The sequence below is a fragment of the Bradysia coprophila genome, unplaced genomic scaffold (genome assembly GCF_014529535.1).
Source record: "Bradysia coprophila strain Holo2 unplaced genomic scaffold, BU_Bcop_v1 contig_232, whole genome shotgun sequence".
NCBI lineage: Eukaryota > Metazoa > Arthropoda > Insecta > Diptera > Sciaridae > Bradysia > Bradysia coprophila.
The window spans coordinates 13,931,446-13,951,976 of record NW_023503493.1 but is presented as its reverse complement, the minus strand read 5'-3'; the positions used below and the strand labels follow the sequence as shown (position 1 = coordinate 13,951,976).

The 20,531-nt window shown below is 35.1% G+C and overlaps 4 protein-coding genes across 10 annotated transcripts in view; 3 read left to right on the top strand and 1 right to left on the bottom strand.

The window, feature by feature from the left end:
- Positions 1-16,510, bottom strand: part of LOC119076818 (monocarboxylate transporter 14-like) — a 30,926-nt gene extending 14,416 nt beyond the window's left edge. For 3 of the 6 annotated variants that reach the window (XM_037183808.1, XM_037183810.1, XM_037183807.1), the window contains exon 1: positions 2,461-2,745. The gene's annotated coding sequence lies outside the window, so the exon portion shown is untranslated. Of the gene's footprint in view, positions 1-1,870; positions 2,107-2,460; positions 2,746-16,028 lie in introns of those variants that run through there. The other 3 variants (XM_037183812.1, XM_037183806.1, XM_037183811.1) reach the window with 3 other exon arrangements.
- LOC119077216 (odorant receptor 43a-like) overlaps positions 1-20,531 on the top strand; it is a 456,342-nt gene that overhangs the window by 259,765 nt on the left and 176,046 nt on the right. The gene's annotated exons all lie outside the window — the stretch shown is intronic.
- The window catches only part of LOC119076842 (putative odorant receptor 71a), a 439,431-nt gene that overhangs the window by 258,518 nt on the left and 160,382 nt on the right, over positions 1-20,531 (top strand). The gene's annotated exons all lie outside the window — the stretch shown is intronic.
- Positions 16,891-20,043, top strand: LOC119076830 (katanin p60 ATPase-containing subunit A-like 1). 2 transcript variants are annotated; one of them, XM_037183830.1, is made up of 8 exons: positions 16,891-17,078; positions 17,635-17,887; positions 17,957-18,198; positions 18,257-18,528; positions 18,595-18,762; positions 18,831-19,117; positions 19,181-19,404; positions 19,476-20,043. In XM_037183830.1, exons 2-8 carry the CDS (start codon positions 17,705-17,707, stop codon positions 19,672-19,674), a joined length of 1,575 nt encoding a protein of 524 aa, XP_037039725.1. In that variant the 5' UTR covers positions 16,891-17,078; positions 17,635-17,704; the 3' UTR covers positions 19,675-20,043. The 2 variants fall into 2 exon arrangements, with proteins under 2 accessions (XP_037039725.1, XP_037039726.1); XM_037183831.1 differs by having other exon boundaries at positions 16,893-17,078; positions 17,703-17,887.

Here is a 20,531-nt window from a genome sequence, read left to right as displayed (position 1 = left end):
AATCTGCTGCACAAGAATCGTATAATACTCTTACAAGTAAACATCAACATAATACCCCGTAATTCTCTTTGCAAGTAACTACGAAGCAACAGACATTAAATAACTGTAATCCATAATCCTAATGATTAATATCTTTGCAAGGATATGTGTCCATTCCTTATGGTCGCTATGACCACTGTCCACACAAATGGGAGATTTGCTTTGACACAAGGCAGCATAGAAATGTACAAATGTACGAGAAAGTTCAACAAGGAAATTAACGGTGAAAATCGAATTACAGTGACTAACAATCTAAACCCAGAATTTGTATTTTTCAATGTTTTTGAGGTTTTTATTGGTTTTCCTACTCATACTCAATCGCATATGCCGACCATTAAGTCATCTTTGTATGCAATTAACGTGATTTGACGTTTTTAAACACTAGGAAACGACCAAAAAACTAAAATTTCTTAGATTGGCTGGCTTTTCAACGTTAGACACTATACAAATCTCAAGAGTTCAGGTTCCAGATTGCACAGAAACACCCTTGTATCCATTCCAATGACATCTAGACTTTCGATCTGCTTCCGAAAACAATTATTTTGTATTAATGACTTCGTCTATTGTAATACGAGCGGAGCGACGACTAACCATGAGAGTGCCTAAAATCTACGGTTCATTAGAGATAAACGTACAAAACCTTGCATGAGGGTTAACCTGTCTATTCATATATTTTATCGGTAACGATAACAAGAATGAACAATAATCTCTGCCTAATACTATTATAGCAAAAGCAAAATAAATGTTCAACCAATTGAAGTACAAGATTTGAAATCAACATATTAAAAAACTTTGATCGAACGTAAGTTGTAGATCACATAATCATACTGCTAAATATCAGTCACATCAGCGAATTTAAAGAAAAATGAAATTTCATTGATCTTGGCCAGTTTCAAATAGGCTGACGATGTAAATAGAAGTTTTTTTTTGATAGTTTAAAATCAAAATCATCGAAGACCTATTTGAATGGGTGAAAATAAATGATATTTCATTTTTCCTATAATTCGATAATGTCTCACATTAACCTATCCATATATTGAACGTAAAAAAGGAGGAGAATGGAAAACTCAACATTTTGTTTTAGAAAATGTTTCCTTCTAGTTTGCATAGCCTGAAAAAAAATACTTGGCATCTCCGAAGAATCAGATCGATCGATAAAAGTACAAATCTTGAATATTACAAGTGCTGTCATACCTGCACGTGTTCAGGTGTTTTTTTTTCTTCAAACCAACGCTAACAATGTATACTTACAGGTATCTCACATGTAAGAAAGCTTTTGTGCATTTTTTTCCAAATGATAGATCACTTGATAAATGAATTTCTTAAATTTCACAAGAAAAATGTATGGATTACATGAATAGCTGGTTGATAAGAAGTCATGTCCTTCAATAGTTTAGGTACCACCTCACAATGTATCTGAGAACAATATATGTACGGCGGAAGCTGATACTCATACGAAATGAAATATGTTGGGTCAAGGTAAAATCCATACACAATTTCAGCGCGTTCAAGACAAAAAAAAACGAAAATCTTTTATCAGAAGCGCCAGCAAGATTTATTTGTTTCTTGTTAATCGTCATGGCTATTACTATGGTATTTCCGCGATATATCGAATCAAGGTGCTCTTTATTTCAGCTAACGAATGTGTTGCGCTCTACCACATTCAATATTACATAAATTTGGGCCAAGACAATTCGCAAACAATTCGAACCAATACGATAAGACATCGCATCGACATATAATTAAAACGAACAGAGTTCAGTAACACCTTTATCGTCCCAGCCATACACATTTTAAAAATAAAAATGAAAAAAAAAATTCAATTAATCACCTTCGAATAAATGATAAAAAGATAATCCATTTTTTACTATACGAACAATCCATGCGACAGTTTTGAATTCCAGAACATCTTTGTTTGCCTATCATGTCTTTTGTATTCAAATTAGAACCAGCAAACAAAAGTTTTGCTATTTGTGTCAAACAAATTTGACTATTTCCAGCGAAAAATCACATAAATAAATTGCCTAAATTCACAAATCAAAAATCCAACAATATACGAGAACAAGGTCTAGTTGTTTGTGGTTTCGGATATTTTATCACGAAAATTGTAGTTGAAAATAGAAATACAATTTATAGGTAAAAATCGAGCGTCTAAACTTTGCACTAATTAACAAACAAATGATAGTTTCGGTATACGTTAATTGATCTTAATGAATAGATTCAATTATTCATCTCCCAATTACACTACGTATGTGAACAATTATAACAAAAGAAAAATTAACAACAAAAAAACAGCAACAGATGATTCTATACATATATCGTATACACACCGAACCAGTGACAATCACAACAATAAAAATTCCTGCTGTTACAATTAAAAAAAAAATATATTTTCTAAGGAAACATATCTTGCGCACTCACTTCATTATATTATAAATTCAATCCATCAATATGGAATACATGAACACTGAATTTCGCACGACTTTTTTCTGTCAATGAATAATTTACGGGTCCGTTTGTGATCTATTTTTTGGGTGAAAAACTCGCGCACAAATAATCGTTACAACCCAGTACCGTTTTATTGGTAAAGTTGCTGATTAGCGACTGGCTTTATTTCTACTTTCGACTTGGCCGCCTGATTGACAAATTTAATGCCAAAAATAACAATATGCGACTTTATACGATCTTGGCTCCTCTTGTGTATGTAAAATTATGATTGTGACACACAGCAACGAAAAAATGTTGGCTTTTGTACGGTTTTATTTACGACCGACGAGATACTGGTGTAACTATACTACAAAATATTTATTTTACCGTGTTATCAGTGTCAATTTTTGATGGTGTGCTGTGTACGTACGTACATATCTATAACATAAAGTTTAATGTTTGTTTGTCTGTTTGTTTGTTTGTTTGTTGGTTTGTTTGTTTGTTTGTTCGTTTGTTCGTTTGTTCGTTTGTTCGTTTGTTCGTTTAGGAGCCCAGACGGAAAGACTTGGAACTTGACATACCGCCTAATGAGGAAAAGTAAGAACGCGCGATTTTTTTGCACTTTCATGCGTTATTTGACTTACGTTTTTTTACCTGTTTACGTCGTGTATGCGTTTCTTAAACGTGGAAACATTTTTATACCGTGCGAAATTTTTTGACGAGTAAAAATATTTTTAATTTATTGGGCAAATTTATAAAAACTTTATTTTGACACGCGTGAAAAAATTTATTGGAGAATTTTTGACGCGTGACAATATTTTTTGCTCGTAAAAATATTTGAATATTTTGTCGTTAAAATAATTCCAAGCAAAGCCTGGTAACACACTAGTACGTATATGGTCTTGGTCATACATGACAGTTTTTCATTTTTTTTTTTCGTAACGAAATTTATTCTGGTATTTACATTACATTCGAATTTCGAGTATCAAATTTGAATTGTAAAGTGATTATTTCGATTGAGCAATGGAATTTGGACAGAGCAAATCATTTTCTGATAAATCAGTGTTAACAGATAAATATTTATTAGAGACATAATTAGACATAATTATGAATCTATTGTAATCGGTTCGACAACGAATTTCAATATTAAAATCGGTTTGCAAATCAATAAGCACTCTGAACGAAAAAAAAAAAATCAGAATGGGTATATAATATATGCTTTTCAGTTCAAAGTGTATTCTGCCAGATTATTTATGGGATTACTTCAATTATATTGGAAAGAAATGACCACTCGTATTGACGACTTTTCTTTAGAAGTGATCACTATTTTGAACCAAATTTATTCTCGTGATTTCATAAGGAAGTCGTCAAAATGAAACCTAAAAGAGTCTCGTTCGATCCTAGGGACTTTCTACAAAATGTTTCGTGAACATTATCCAACTACAAAATGCAACATAGACACAATTTCGTTTGATCCTGAGGAGCATACTTTACATTTCATTTTGTAGACGCATAAATTCCCTAGGAAGAACGTCTTTGTTAGTTACAACAATGTGAATTTCACAATGAGAATTTATTTACCTTGTTGTGTCATTATTTCTTCTGGAAGTAGTCAAAAAGAAAAGTGACGAGATTTTATAAAGAATTGGTGGATTATCTAAGAAATGCCGAAAAAACCGCTCGTCAAAACGAGTAATGTTAGTTGTTGGTAATGTTAGTTCATAGCTTGAGAAGGTCTACTTTTTTTCACAATAGAGTGTATGCAGTTAACCCCAACCAAATTTGTGACACAATTTACTTCAGCTGTTTTTCAGCTGGTCCTCTTATATAAGCTCACTACGTTATACGTGTTTATACGAGTTTATACAAGTTTAGACAAGATTATACAAGTTTAGACAAGATTATACAAGTTTAGACAATATTATACAAGTTTAGACAAGATTATACAAGTTTAGACAAAATTATACAAGTTTGATAGTCACACGTGCGTGTGGTAGTGATAAGATCGTATAAACTCGTATAAGACAGTGAGTTTGTGTGAGTGAACCAGCAGAAGCAAATTGCGTCACTAATTTGGTTGAGGTCAACTGTACGTCTTTCTGAAACGATACTGTTAAATCCAGGGATAGGCTGAATAGACAAATTTCGTGAAATCTCACAAGTTTCATTAGAATTTCACGAAAAATAGGTTCTGTCATAACGTATTGCTTCAGAATTTAGATACAGCCAACGCTTATCGTTTATCGCTTATCGCTCCTTAAAAGCTCTTAAATAATTATTTTGATTTTTTTTAGATTCACACAAAATTGTCACAAAAGATAGAAACGTCTTTCAAAACACTGAGTTGCGTAAGGCGTAAGCTCCAGCTCCACACATTAGTGTGTGTATTTGAACGTATAATAGTCGCATTATAGTGGGATATTGATTTCCGACTTATAATTAAGTCGACATAAACCTATTATTAGCAGCACTTTCTTCATACCAAATGAAATGGTAAGACGGTGTGACGACGCGACGGATGATTTCCAAGTTTTACGTGAACTTTAAAGTGCAATTCAACATTTCAATATCTCTTTAATGACAGTCTAGATAAATTAAATAGAATCTTGAGCTCAGAACAATATAATTAGCCGACAATGCTTCATATCATTTTACTGTAAGTCCCATTAGACTAAAATGTTTGGTTAAGTTCGTCAATTTCTTAAACTTTTGACATTTCACCCATGTTGAAAGTTTACAGAATATAGTCATTCTTTCACACAACACGATACATAATGGTTTGCCCTACCATATCAACCAAAAATTGTAAAATATTCCGTCAAAGAGAAACTTACATAAAACATTAATGCTGAAAATGTTTATTTGTATTTCGAGTGGCTATATAATATCCAACAAATTCATAAATTATAATACGCTGCTGAATTGACGCACTTCTCATTTCTTTCTTTTTTGTTTATTTTGTTTTATCAGAAAATCGAATTTTACAAACACCTTCCGTATTGAACAAATATTTTTTTAGTGTTCCGTTAGCGAAATTATTTTGTTCTTGACAGAACTGTAAACATCTTGACAAAAAAAAAAAATATAAATAAACAAACAATTGAATCGGTGCTTAAGCTGTGCTGTGTACACATGCAATGTGGCAAAAATCAATTTTATTTTTATAAACTCTCTCTATAGTTTAACTACAAAATTAGCAAACTGAATGAAATCACAACCGATTCGTTTGTCGATAAGAAATATCAACACAATCAAATTAGAATAACATTATATTCATCATCTATCGGTCGATCTTATCAGTAGTACGATTAAATTGTCGATGTATGTGTATGTTCAACAATGAAATTTGCCCAAAGTGTATAATGTCATAAACTAAAGATAGTACGAGCGGAAGAAGCAAATTGAAAATCAACGAAAATAATGAAAAGTTTGACACACATTCCAAATTGAAACATTTAGTGCGGAAAATTCTGTTTTTCCGAATGAAATATTTTGCACCAAAAATATAATAAATCTCATTTTGTCAGTCAGGGTGTTATTCAATGTGTATTATATAACCAACAATCAGGCGCCGACTTGCCGGCTTCGAATGGTGACTACAAAGTTACCATTATATCAATTATTGTATCAATCGCAAAACGTATTTTGATAAATGAATAAAAAAAAGTCGGAGAATGGTGAATAATATAATGGTACAGAGGATATTAAGGAAAATGAGAGGAGGCAGAAATAGCTCAGTGCATCGAAAGTGAGGTTTACATTACTATTGTGAAACTTTGCCTCTAGATTTTCATTTTTATCAAAGAAATTGTTGTGGAATCAATTACAAACTACAACCACTCCCTGGAATTTCTCAAAAATTTATAAAAACTCTAGAAAATTCTTAAATTAACGAATTTTAAGAATTTCGTCAAATTCTTGAAAGTTCCTTTTTTTAGCTTTTTTTTATTTTCAAAGCATGAAACAAATTCCACCCATGGCTTCTATTCTTAACAAAAATTGCCCTATTATGTTTATCAAGAACCATGGAAACTGGCCTGATTCAGGAAAAACAGGAGTAAAGTTAAAAACTTAACTCAGGAACAATTCAACAAATCATGGAATCAGAGTAAATAAAAAATTACGTCCAACCGTCCGAATTTATCTTCTCTAAACGTACCTTTATCAAATAAGCCTTACATCTTAATTCACCAGTTCTTTCAGAGATCAAACTGCAAAGAATATCCACGAACCGAACAGCGTCCTCGCACCAAGGACCTAGCGTCTCTACTGCAAATGGTAAAATGAAATAACCTTGGTATAAATTTGACGTCTGCTGCTTGTCTCACGAATGAACTAGCCTTTTTTGAACTAAAACCTAAGTACGGAGCTAAGGTGTTCCTCAAATTTTCTGAAAATTCTGAACAATTCCCGAAAAAATTTCCGAAGAATAACCCTGCGCTTAACAATGGGACAATTGATGGCATCAGTTTTTGTGTATTTACCGACCTCGGCTTCTTCTGGGATCGGTAAACGTCTGGCCAGATGTACCATTTCCATTATTCTCACCATTGGTTGGTAATGTGCTAACAGTCACTGACTGTGCCTATACTTCTGAGAAAAATTTCTTGATTTTCTTGAAATTTTTCGAAATTGAAAAAAAGAAAATCGAGAAAATTAAGAAAATTTGAGAAATATTTCGCGATTCATCTCGAAATATATTCAACTTGATTGATTATAACAAAAGCTTCCTTAAAAGTAGCCACTGGTATCAGCGACTAAGATTTAAATGATGACAGGGAAGGTAACAAATGATCACGAGATCAAAGTTTCAAGATCTATAAAATCTATGAAATCTATAAAAGCCGCTGGTCACTAATGTGCTATTCGCTCTTCTACGAACTAAACGCTTTTACCTTACCCTTTGTAAAAGTATAAAGTATCAAGGATCGAACGAAACGCATTTAGGTTTCATTTTGTAAAAGTAAACTGAACCCGTTGAGGTCCCGTGTTCAAATCCGCGGCTGGAGATATTCTAGATATTCTAATAGTCCGTTGCCAATTCGCAACGTTAAAAATATCGAATGTCCTATACTGAACTTCCATACTACTTTCAGAAAAAACGATGACCTAAATAGTGTCCTCTCCTATTGTTTGTAATGATGGATTAGAAACGGCCTACATATTGTACAATGTGCTAATAGCAAAGAAGAGGCTATTCGTACATTGTGCAAAGTGTTATATAGAGATTGTACGTACAAATAACCTTTCCTATAATTCTTGACTGTTATCAGTGATGTGATACTCGTAGTACTTCAAACGAAACAATAATACTAAGAATCGATAATAATCAACATCACTTTAAGTAGACGTAAAACCTTTAGTCAAACAGTTAAGAATGCAAATAAAAAATGGTCAGACCGACAAACGAAATCTTTTTTGAATTCTTTCGGACTGTTTTTTCTTCGTCAAAATTAGTGTAAAAGTGCTCTTCAATGCCGTATTTAATAATATCAAAAACGATCGTGAACTCATTAACAGACTATTAAGAAGTAAAAAATATTAAAACGAACTGCAATCAGTCAGTCAATTTATTCAGATTAAACTTAGTTCAGTGTCTCCACTCCATTTCGTTGCCTGCGAAAAGGCGGAACGATTATTTCTCGAGTATGATGAGTAACACACAGTTTTTCAAGAGATTTTATGCTATCTTTTGTGTAATGTTATGCTTGATTCATACATTTTCAAACGCATTCAATAGTAATGTAAATACGAAAAACATAAAACAAAGGAACAAACTTCTCTTTTATCTAATAAAAGTTCTTCTAAACATTATCATGCATCATCAGACCACTCAATATGTAGATAATTAGAACAGAAAACGTTCTTTTCATTTACACAACCATACGATACCAAGCGAAAACACAATGGATTCATGAAGTCATAATAAGTATTGCTGATTCCGAGTTTATATAAACATCAAACATATTCAAATGAAACGCACAGTCGAACATTTAAGGCCATGAAGAATTCAAGTCATACACAATCAATTTACGTTCCATGACGATTTTACTTGTCATCCAATTGAAACGGAAAGGCAATTCAAATATCACCAAAGATATTCTACATGCGAAATGAACATCTAACAAAAACGACAACTCATTTGCTTTTCTGTATACAAATGCGATCCATTCATTCATTCATTCATTCATCATTGATGTATCCAGTCTCTAGTCTGCCTTTGTGCTGGGTTATCATGGCAACAGAATCGGTATTCAGGCTCCATGGATTAAATCCGAATATCAAACAAAAAATTGAAATAAAAAAGAGAAAAATTAAACTGACGAACCAATGGAGAGTCTTTCTCTTGGAGACCAATTAGTCAAATTAGCATTACAAATGGAAATAGTCAACCCTAAATTAACTTGCTAGTCATCTGTTGTCGACAAAAACGACAAAAATAAAATGATGATCTGACTGGTGTTTTCTTATATATAGCGAAAGATGTGGTAAAACTAAAGAAGTACAAGATTTGCTATCGAAATACTAGGCGATGATTTAAACAAAAGACATAGCAGATCTACACTCTTTTTAGCGTTTTTGTATTGTGAGAAAAAACTCGACGAAGCTTAAGTAAAATGGTTTTATTATAGCCAAATAGATTGTGTTCACTACCGCAAAAATCAGCGATGGCACTGCCTTCGAGTCGGTCTTTTGAGATACGAAATTTTAAAATCAAAATAATTTGTCGTTCACATTGTCCATGAAAATATTGTTCGATGAAGTGACAGAAGTGACCGACCCGCCGACAGCGTCAGTCGTTGAGAGTCCGGTGAAATAGTGCTCAAATCCACAATCTATATTTCGCTAACCGACAACAGGCAGCAATGGGTGTGCCAGAACACGAAAATATCACAACATTGACTGATTTAACAGATTAGCAGATTTACTCGATACCCGAGCGGGGAAAAAATTGACAAATGGAGTACAGGGTATGTGGGGGTATAATACAAGAATTGAGGACATGTCTCTTGTCTACCCTCATTTTCCGCTCAGATATACGGTGATTCGCTTGCCGTTTATAAAAGCTTTTAATCTTTACGACAATTTAAATCTTTCATAAACTTTACATGTCGTTTGTAAAAATGAGGGCCCTCCCACTGCTGCACACAAGGTCAACCTCAACTAGCTGTGTTTTTCATCACATTTCTCTATATGGAACATTCCATGGTTGATTGAGTCAATTCCTTGACATATTTTGACAGCTATCAAAATTGCCAAATTTGTTTTTAAATTGTTTGTTTTTTATCTGATTTATCATGTCGATGAGTCAAATTCATCAAAAAATATCGGTTTCGTTACTGTTTAGTGACTTTGGAGCATAGGTTATAAAACATACTTGAAAGGTGGAGTCAACTGCAACCTGAACAATGGAAAACAAATGTCGAAAAGTTCGTTTTATTGAACTGGTTATTCATAAATAACCGTTAGGGTCAATGTGACCTTACCTTTCGAAGAAAAGAAAAATGAGAAAAGATGGAATAATGTTGGAGATATAGAAAAAAGTCCCACTCTTCGCTTATAATTCATGTCGTTGTTGTTTAACCATCGAAACAAATGAATCTGACGACAAAATGTTGAAGAAAATAGAAATTTCTTGAAACTGCATTGAAGTACACGGTGTATTATGTTCACAATACAAATGGTGAACAGACAATGAAAATTCTTGGATAACTCATAACGACTCAAGGACAAAATGTTGCATTGAACTTTTTCAAGGACTAGCTGCTTTTCTTTTCGACATTGTTACACAGTTTCCTTTTACCCATCTCAATTACTTTCGCAAGAATGGAATTGTGCTCTGCACAACTCACATGTTGCGACATTCAAACATTTTAGTTCTGTAATGAATGGTGAAATGTTTGGCTTTTATGTAGAGCACATAAATATATCTATCTTCCACATCCACTCCGAACAAATTCAATTTTGCATTTACTTACACGACGACATGGAAAACACTTTATTCCAACTACTTCATGGCGGTGAGGCGTTGTAAAAAGAATTTTAGCTAAAATGTGAGAGCTTTTTTGAAATCACTAATGAGATTTTCTCTAGCAAAGGTGGAGCATCCAACCATTTCATCAATTTAAATTTTAATGATCAGCAGATCCTACTGGTATAGTGCCCTGTTTGACTATATCGTAAGTGCGGTTGCGGCGATGTGTATCACAACGAGTTTGCTGATAAATTCAATATTCTGAGTTTCTACCAAAAGCTCAAAAATGACGAAACATAAATTGCTAAACGAAAAGTGGCACAAAAAGTCCTCGCTTGCCTACCCTTTGTAACTTTACAAATTCAGTTTTAAGTCTATTTTACTATCACACACGCTACATAACACACATCTCATCATATATGCATTAAAATAATCGATTGTACTACCACCACCACCTCAACACTGGAAATTGCAATTTCTTGTGTTTCAGTGCCTGTTGTTTTCTTTCATTAAGCTCCCACATTTTACATCGATCTGGGATTATGAAGTTGCATTTAGTTAATACTATTAACTTAATAGACACGAAGCAAGTCGACACAGGAACTGAAACACCGGTCGACTAGAAAAGAATAATTTCACATTTTGGTTCTATTTGGTTTTTTTACAGCCGAAATCCCACATTTACGGTCTGGCTGTATAGTATAGATAGATTGAACATATGTATAGCGAAACAAGTTTGGATGCTTGCCAAGTCTTTGAAAAACCTTGACCGTACGACTGCTGTTCGATGGTGGTTACTCCATAGAATGCTATCGCTTTGTTATTGTGCATGATACACGACAGTGAACGAGAGCAGCAAAAAAAGAAAAATTGAGCCCGAGCGATTTAATTGAATATTTATCAATAAGTTGTCCTTCGTAAAATTTGAGATATGTAGCCCATATCACAATACAGGTAAAAATATCGAACCAACAAAATCAGTTGTGATGTTAAGGGATTTTACCTTTCGGATGTCGAGATGTGAATTGGAAAATTTTATTTGGTATTTTGAGTGGTGGATAAGCTATTTGACAATTTGGAAAATTCAAAAACATAGCTCAGGGATTACTCACAAAGCCCAAATCCAATAACATTTTACGTATAGAAGAGTCGAACGTTGAGGGTTTTTGTTGTGTTGTTTGGCAACGTTAATAATAGCTGGATTGCAAACGAAAAAAAAATGGCGAGAATTTATAAAACACAACGTTAGTAGCTGTACTGGAAGTCGCGGAACGATGGAAAACCGAGAAGATTACACTGGTAATTAGTCGGGACCAGTACTGTAAAGCAGGGACTATTTTTGGAATTAAAAAAAATTAAATTCGGGAAAACGTTTTTCCAAAAATAAGCAAAGACTATTGGCTGCTTCGACTGCCGTTACGTTACACGGAATCACTGCTAGTATGTATTCCGAACCACGACTTCAAAAAAAGAAATAGTTTTTCGCATGCTACAGGTATTACAACACCTAAACGTGCAAAAGATTGATTCTAAACTCTTATATAGTAACTGTATTTTGACCGGCGTGCTTTGAATTTCAGCGAATACGAGTGATGACATGATATACTATTCCGTTGTGGTATTTTCACCTCAACTACTTATATTTAAAGCTTGAGAAGGAACGTTCCATCTTGTACAGAACTTGTATCCCCACGGGTCTAAGCCCGGATATTCTCAGTGGGAAGCCAGTACCGAACCACTGAGAGCTAACTCGTTCCAACAATAAAATTACAATGTGAAACGTCGAGCATCAAGGTTAAAGGCTATCGCGCACTTACGCCGTGTAGCTCTTCGTTTACTTAATTTAATTAAACAGTTCGTTTGAAGTATGAAAACTCCACTACTTTTGAATCAACTGTCACATAAGCACAGACCTAACGGCGCAGGTTGTGTGGCCAGCTTTAAAGTTGGATTCATCGCGTGTTACCTATTGTTTAAAAAGCTAAACGGAAACAAAACGGAGTGTCTACGAGAACATATTAAAGGATGATTATGAATTCGATTTAAAGTATAATCAGTAAATGACTTTAAGCGATACCCTCTCTAGCAAACAAACTTCGTTGTGACGCTGTCAAAATACCACTTTATTTCTTTGTTTGTAGAATCTCTGCATTGTTGACTAATTTATGTTGTAAAATGTTAAGGCTACGTTGCATTTTTACGACCCTAATAAATGTAGTCAGGTTGCTAGCTGTTACTCTTTTTTTAAATAGCTGCCCTCTGCTGTAGTTAGGTTTGACAATACGCGGCCATTGGACTTACTTTCTTGTTTTATATTTTTTAAACATTCGACGTCAGTGAAATTAAGACATGGCTTTGCTTCAGCTGTTTTTCAGCTGGTCCACTCATACCAACAAAAAAATTTATATTTCACTGACGTTTCTTGTAGTTCTGCAGTTTTTTTTGTTCCATGAAGTTTACAGTTAATTCGAAAATAAAAATTATTTTATTTTGAAATATGCCCAATACATTCCAACAATGCTGGTGCATTAAGCCGTCTAATTTCGTGATAATTCAAAATCTAATTTCGTGATAATTCAAAAGATAACTACGAAAATGGTATGCATTTTAGATACTCATTAGTAGCACTTTGCTATTGAAAATACCGCCTGCAGAGCTTAACAACATTTATCAAAGCTTAGAGCTGGTAAGAGGGAACAAAATCAATGTGTGAAAATCAATGTTCGTGAATGAAAAAGTCATCTACAATGTCAGCGAAAAATAGATTTTTTACAAAAAAAATACAGAAAACAGAAATCTCTGGAATTCTCAGCCGTTGCTCATATGATCGAAATGGAAAGTCTTCAACTAATAATAACGAGAGATGATCGCCAGCGGAAAATAATTGACGCAAATATACAGAAAAAGAAACAAATTTTTTTCCGTTGCCAATTGGCAAAACAAACGACAAGGAATTAAAAAACATGAAAATAAATCAGACGAATTCGAGATCATTTCGAAAAGACAGTTTCGGTAAGTGAAACAGCGAAAGAGATACACAAATTTTGAGATTGTATTCGTCGATATCAATGATGCACATTACATTAATTTTTGTTGTCACTAGTCTGACGCAACAAAATTGCCTGAGTTCATTCAACTTAAGAGTCAATTTGCCAAAGCTTCGAACAACTTGTATGAAACAGGAAAACAAGCCATCGGCGATTTTTGGATTGTATACAGTAATTGAATCAGGGGACTCTCCTGAGTCATTTTCAAAAAAAAAAAATCCTCGAAGTAATTAATGTTTTCACGCCAGAAATCATGAAAAAATGGTCTGCACTAGGGTGACCAAAATAGTTTTTGTTGCATATCACCGACAATACGTAACGCATTTATCTGAAATTATGATCGATGAATTATGATGAAAAACTCTTTTTAAAATGCATGTACATTTCATAGTCATTCCCGCATCTCTTAGATTAACATTCTCATATTCCCAACAGTTATGCGGAATTGAGACGCACTAAAATGTTTCAAAAGTGCCAGATGTAATTAAATTATCAAACGAACAGCAAAGGGTTGCCACGACCTGCAGATTGGAAAAAGATAAGAGAAACCAAAACCTATGCAAAGCAGACCGATCATAACTAGCAGCAAGGCTAGAATATTTAGAACTGCAACCAGAAAGAAGTAGGAGCGAATATAATGTAAGTGGACTAGTCATTGGGTGACGCACTGAATTCAATTTGAAGAATGGTGGATACGGTCAAAATTAAATTGTTGTCAGTGACAGTGGAAGTCAGTGAAATTAAGATAGGAATTTCCTTCAGTTGTTTTTCAGCCGGTCCACTCATACAAACAAGACTGCTTATACTAAACCGTACGGGTGGAACAGGTACAATCACGCGTATGGTAAACTCCTATAAGGCCGTATAAGTCATTTTGCATGTATGAATGGACTAGCTGATAGTCAGTTGAAGCACATCACCAGCTAAAGACTGACTTTATTTCTTACTGACTTCATTTCAACATAAAAATTTTGTTGGTATGCCAAACTACTATTTGCATGGCCAGCTCCAGAATCCATAGAAATAGACAATTGCCAAATCGAAAATGGTAATTGTTATGGGCATTCTCCTACTACTTCCAATCTTCAGAGTTAAATTCATAAATTTGTGCATTGTTTTCACTTCGGCTGAAATCACCAGCTGGGCCACCAAACATAACATTTTGTCTGGTAAACAATCCAATAAGCTACACAGTGTCTTTACAATGGCGTCATCAAGGTGAGCACAGAACTAAATCGTGTGTAGTAAAGACAATGTTTACCTTACACTTTGATTGTTTATCAATACAAGGTGTGTGTGTGGCTGTGTGGACCATCTGGTAGATTCAATTGGTGCAACTGGAAAAAGAAACTGTAAAAACTGTACTAGCTTAGTGGTGAACCATGTACCTGAGTCACAGGATACAATCCGTTCAGGGGCTGGATGAAAGGACGTTTTAGTGGAGGTGTCGTTTTAGATTCTGTTTTTTTTTTTCAGAGTCAGAAGAAAAATGGAAACAAGTTCGAAATGGTAATTTATCATCTTCTACCTAATCCTCGCTAGAAAAATTTTTTCAAATTTTCGTTCCAAAAATAAATCAATTTCTTCACGGCTAAAAAAAAATCTATTTTATATTTAGAGACACTCAACGTCGGAGCTCAAGACGACTTTCCGATATATTTATTTATACAAAAGATTAAAAATATGAAATTCTAATCGACAAGCAAGTTTGACCTGATCGTCAAATTTATTACCACCAGCACATAATATGTGAGTATGTTTTGCAATATTACTTCAGGTAAACTATACACCGACTATTTACAAGAAATGTATTGGTGGGTCGAAGGACACATCTTTGACAATAATACACGGATAGTGTATGAAGTTTGGTCAAACACGAGAGGTAAAGTTAATTTTACTTCACGGTGCCCACGGTGCCAAAATTTTGCCTTAAATTTTTGAGCAAAATACCTTACTTACCAATGGAACAAATGGTGAAAATGGCACTTCTTGTGCGAAATTTTCCGATCGAGGCGTAGCCGAGCCACTTCCAGCATTTGTTCCATTGGTAAGTAATGTACTTTTGGGTTGGATATTTCATACGTTTACTTTCAAAGAAATACTGCCTGGCACAACGAAACATGAGCTAATGGATTGAAAAATAATCGACGAAAATTTCGTTTGAAGTAACTTAAAAGTGCTTGAAAAACCAGCTGAAATCATTTGTGTGTTATTTTGATGGTCACATTTTGTATATATAAATGAAAAGTTGTTTTAAACTATACCATTGCATAATGACGACGGGAGAGTCGCTTTGAATTTTTGTTTATTTTTATGTTGTCTACGACAATTGAAGAGCACTCGGAAAAAATCGATGTATACGTCGAGCAATGTCAAAATACATAAATATTTCGTCGAACGACTTATTGAAAATGTATGATCGAAGGGAAATTGAAAATATGGGGAAACTGAAGTGATTGTTGAGGACACGCGAAAATCAATCGAGCAGAAACACCCCTTGGGAGTGGAAGAAAAAATTTAATTAAACAAATTTGACTCACCACAATTGTAAATAATTAGCGAATGCTAAAAAACTGCAGCCACTCCACACATTATCACTGGTAAAATATTTTTAATTACGAACAACAAGGATTTGGTACAAAACACTTATTTACTAATCAGTCCCTTCGATTTGTATCTAATTGCTATTGAAACACTAGACAAATTCTTCTTTTCTTCGTTTGCTCTTTTAATCTAAAATTATTATTTTTTTTGGAAGGTGTTGTTCGAACACAAAATTGTATGAAAACGAAAAATTGATTCGAAATATAAAACAAATCGAATAAAATCGAAATTGAGGGCACTGCAGATGTTATCTATTTTTGATTGAAAACAATTTTTGTGTTGGTTGTGGTTGATGATTTACACGAATTTAATTTTTTTTCAAATTAACAAAAAAACTTTCTAAGCAAAACGAATGATTAAGTCCAATTGAAATGTCAGGATATTCGAGAGTTATACGAATTGTTAAAAAAGAAACGAAAGAGAAGTGTGACTGCATGTGTTTGGATAATTTTATAATTCTCTCTCTCTCTCTCTCTCTCTGACATTATATTTTTGACAAATAACATTCATCTACGCCATTTCAATTGGACAATCTAGTACACTACGATGATTGACCGTTTAATGATCTCTCTTTCGTTTTTGCATTTTTAAACCGGAAATTCGATTAAGAAAAAAATCCACCAAAATTTATTAATGTGAATCATCTAACCAGTTTACATGCAACCCATGCAACGTAAATCTAATAACCAGAGTTACTCTGCAAACTCCTAAAATCGTTCAAGAAGATGTGCGTTCCATTCCACTCAATACTCTTTTCTTGTCCGGTATCGAATACATCAAACGCAGTCCCATTACTCTCTCTCATTGCGCGTATTAGTAAAAAAAGAACCTAGTGTGTTCAAGACAACTGCTTTATTTTCATTAAATTGTTGTTCATTCAGCATTCAATGTATCAATACCGTATCATCCAATAGGCCGCCCGAATCAGAATGGCTTCGTCAGTCTAATTTACATTTACGTTTATCGAATTTAAGAAATTATTTTCGGTAAGTAAACATTTCACAAGGTCGTTCCGTCATTATCAAATGTCTCTTTTTGTTACCACATTTTGTTAAGTCGCTTAATTGAGCAAAGTGGATTTTTGATTGTTCACACAGTCGTTTTGTATTGTTTCGGCACATTGTCCTGCTGATCCGTTATATTTCCGTCGATGACTAATCGTTGCTGTAATGCAAATTCATAATCGGTGCGTCGGTTGACCTTTTCCCGACAGCAAGAAAAAACGATATTTCGGGTATTCTGGGCTAGTTTTTAGCCAATGTTTTAGCTAACGAAATATTTACGCCAATGAGATGCTTGCGATCTGTGAAAGGTTAGCTGTGCGGGCGTCCTTGTGTCTACCGTTAGACTTGTGTTTCACACTTGAACGTTTTTCTTTCGGTTTTCTATCCGATTCAACGTAAAGGCTGTCCATCAAAGATAAAGTTTTCTCAAAAAGTCGACCGAATACACCCCCAAGCCATTGAAGTTTCCATTGTTTTCTGTTAATTCTGCTCAATCGTTTCGTATTCTAATTACAATTTATTTCCATCCGTTATGTAGACATCATCATCATTAGTTCCCGTAGTCCAACTACAATATTCAACAAAAAATTTAAACTCAAACCTCAGGAATGACCGTCATGGCCAAAGATTCAGTATCATCAATCCTAGAAAATGCGGATTTTGCGCGGCAAAGTGCATTGAATGGTGCGTACGATGATGCTGGGATTTACTATCAAACTACACTGCAGTCGATACAAAAGCACATGTCAACCATAGGTGACAATCCAATGAGAAAAGGTCAATGGACAATGGTAACCGCATTTTTTGACTGAATAATTCCGACTGGCGACATCAATTTTGTCTTCTCTCCCTGCGTACAGATTCTCCAGAAAATCCAGAAAGAATACCAACAGCTCAAGTCATTGCAGACACTGTTGCATGAGATAAGCGTAGACTTTCAAAATCCACCGTCTCGGCCGTCGTTACGTCGACAGAATGTTGCTTATCAAGAGCCACAGGCAGCAAATCCGGCTGCATTCTTCCAAGCCGATCGCGATGACTGTTATAGTATGCCAGTGCCGGGACGTGATCCTGATGTTTTCGGTGATCCAGTTGAACCGAGGTAATTTGGGAATGATCTGTCGATGCATTTCATATTCTAACAATGGGATCGGTTCCAGATCGAAACGCACTTCAGCGGCAACTAAGAAACCGGTTAGGGGTCAGGCACCAGTAAGACCGAGTATTTCTGGAAAGAAACCGGATACGTCCAAGCAAAAGAATATGCCGAATGTGCGCACAGGAACGGGAAATAAAAGGGCAACTACGAACGGTGTGACAAATACAAATCCAACGGGTGAAGATCCGAAAGAGGAGACTAAAGAGGAACCAGAGGAAGAAAAGAAATTTGAAGCCGGAAATCATATGGAAGTGGACTTGGTGGATATGCTAGGTATAATTGAAAGCGACGTGATGTACCGTCCAATCGACGCTTAACGACGATTTAACGTCATTTCAGAGCGAGACATTTTGCAAAAAAATCCGAATATTCGCTGGGACGACATTGCTGATTTACATGAAGCCAAACGATTGCTCGAAGAGGCCGTAGTTCTTCCAATGTGGATGCCTGACTATTTTAAGGGAATCCGACGGCCATGGAAAGGCGTTTTGATGGTTGGCCCGCCAGGTAAACTTGTTAAACCTTAAATCCGTCACTTAGTCAATTGATGTTTGAACAAACACTAAACTTGCCAGGAACCGGGAAAACAATGCTCGCCAAGGCTGTGGCAACCGAATGCGGTACAACCTTTTTCAATGTGTCCTCGTCCACTTTAACTTCCAAATATCGTGGCGAGTCGGAGAAAATGGTTCGGATTCTGTTCGAAATGGCCCGATTCTATGCACCGAGCACTATTTTCATCGACGAAATTGATTCGCTGTGCTCGCGGCGAGGATCCGAAACCGAGCACGAAGCTTCTAGACGAGTGAAATCCGAATTGTTGGTCCAAATGGATGGTGTGGGCAGCGAAGAAGCGTCAAAGGTGAAATTGAAGGGGAATTGATCGCAGTTGTGTGAAATGATGCAAACGGTGTGTTTGATACAGGTGGTGATGGTGTTGGCAGCAACCAATTTTCCGTGGGACATCGATGAAGCGCTTCGTCGCCGATTGGAGAAACGAATTTACATCCCACTGCCGAACGATGAGGGTCGTGAGGCATTGCTCAAAATTAATTTACGTGAAGTGAAACTGGATCCCAGTGTGAATTTGGGCGCCATATCCAGAAAATTGCAGGGATATTCTGGTGCTGATATTACGAATGTGTGCAGGTAAAATGGATCCGGCCGTTCGGTGTGATAATTTGTAGGGACATTGTTCTCATCGATATTTCGTTTTCCAGAGACGCGAGTATGATGTCGATGCGTCGGAAAATAGCTGGCCTGAAACCGGAACAAATTCGTCAATTGGCCACCGAGGAAGTGGATTTGCCGGTGTCTGAACAAGATTTTAGCGAAGCAATTGGCAAATGCAACAAAAGTGTTTCGCGGCAGGATTTAGAAAAATACGAGCAATGGATGCAAGAATTCGGATCGTCATGATGTGGTTGAAGGATGTGTCGAATGCTGTTTATGTCGTCGCCGGCAATAAGAAAAAAGACAATTTTGTGGATGTGAGGAAATAATATGAGTGGAAGAGATGCACTGTGCAATATCACTGTTTTTAGGCAAAACTAATCAATTAAACAAAAAGAAAACTTTGTAAATAAGGGAGGAGTCGTAGGAGTCGTAGAAGTTGTTATAAGGTCAAACGAAAAAAGTGGAAACTAATAGACTTACAAAAATATGAAAACAATTAATTTTGGGGGAACAATTTTACTTACATTTATACCAATTGTCCATCACACAGATACAATTTTCCAATTGATTTCATAATTTATTAAAAACGAAAATCGAATTTCTTACTAAAAATTTGTCTTTTGATTATTACAAAGGAAAAAAAATCATTCTGGTCCTGCCCTTTGGGACTGTCCGAGTTTATAGCATACATTGGACGTTGTGTGTGAAGTATCTGCGAAAAAAACCCGCGAATTTTAAATATCCAAAATGTGTTTCCTTGTACAAAGGCTTTTCCGCAACTTTTTGTAAAAGGAGAATGGTTTTTGGAATACATACGGAGATGTAAACCATTTTTCCTTTGACAAAAAGTTGCGGGAAAGCCTTTGTACAAGCATAGATAAAAATATAGACCTAGATCTAAATCTTATTGGGATTAACAGTACGCGACCGAATCTTTTTTAGAATTTAAATTTATTCCCCTCAGGGATTACTTGAACTTATCTCCAAATAATTAATCCCTAGAGGAATTAAATTTTAATCTTTGAGGCCCTAACGTTTGACGCTTGTTTACTATGCGTTGAAACGAAAATCTCATTTTAAATAATAAATTTGTAATAAAA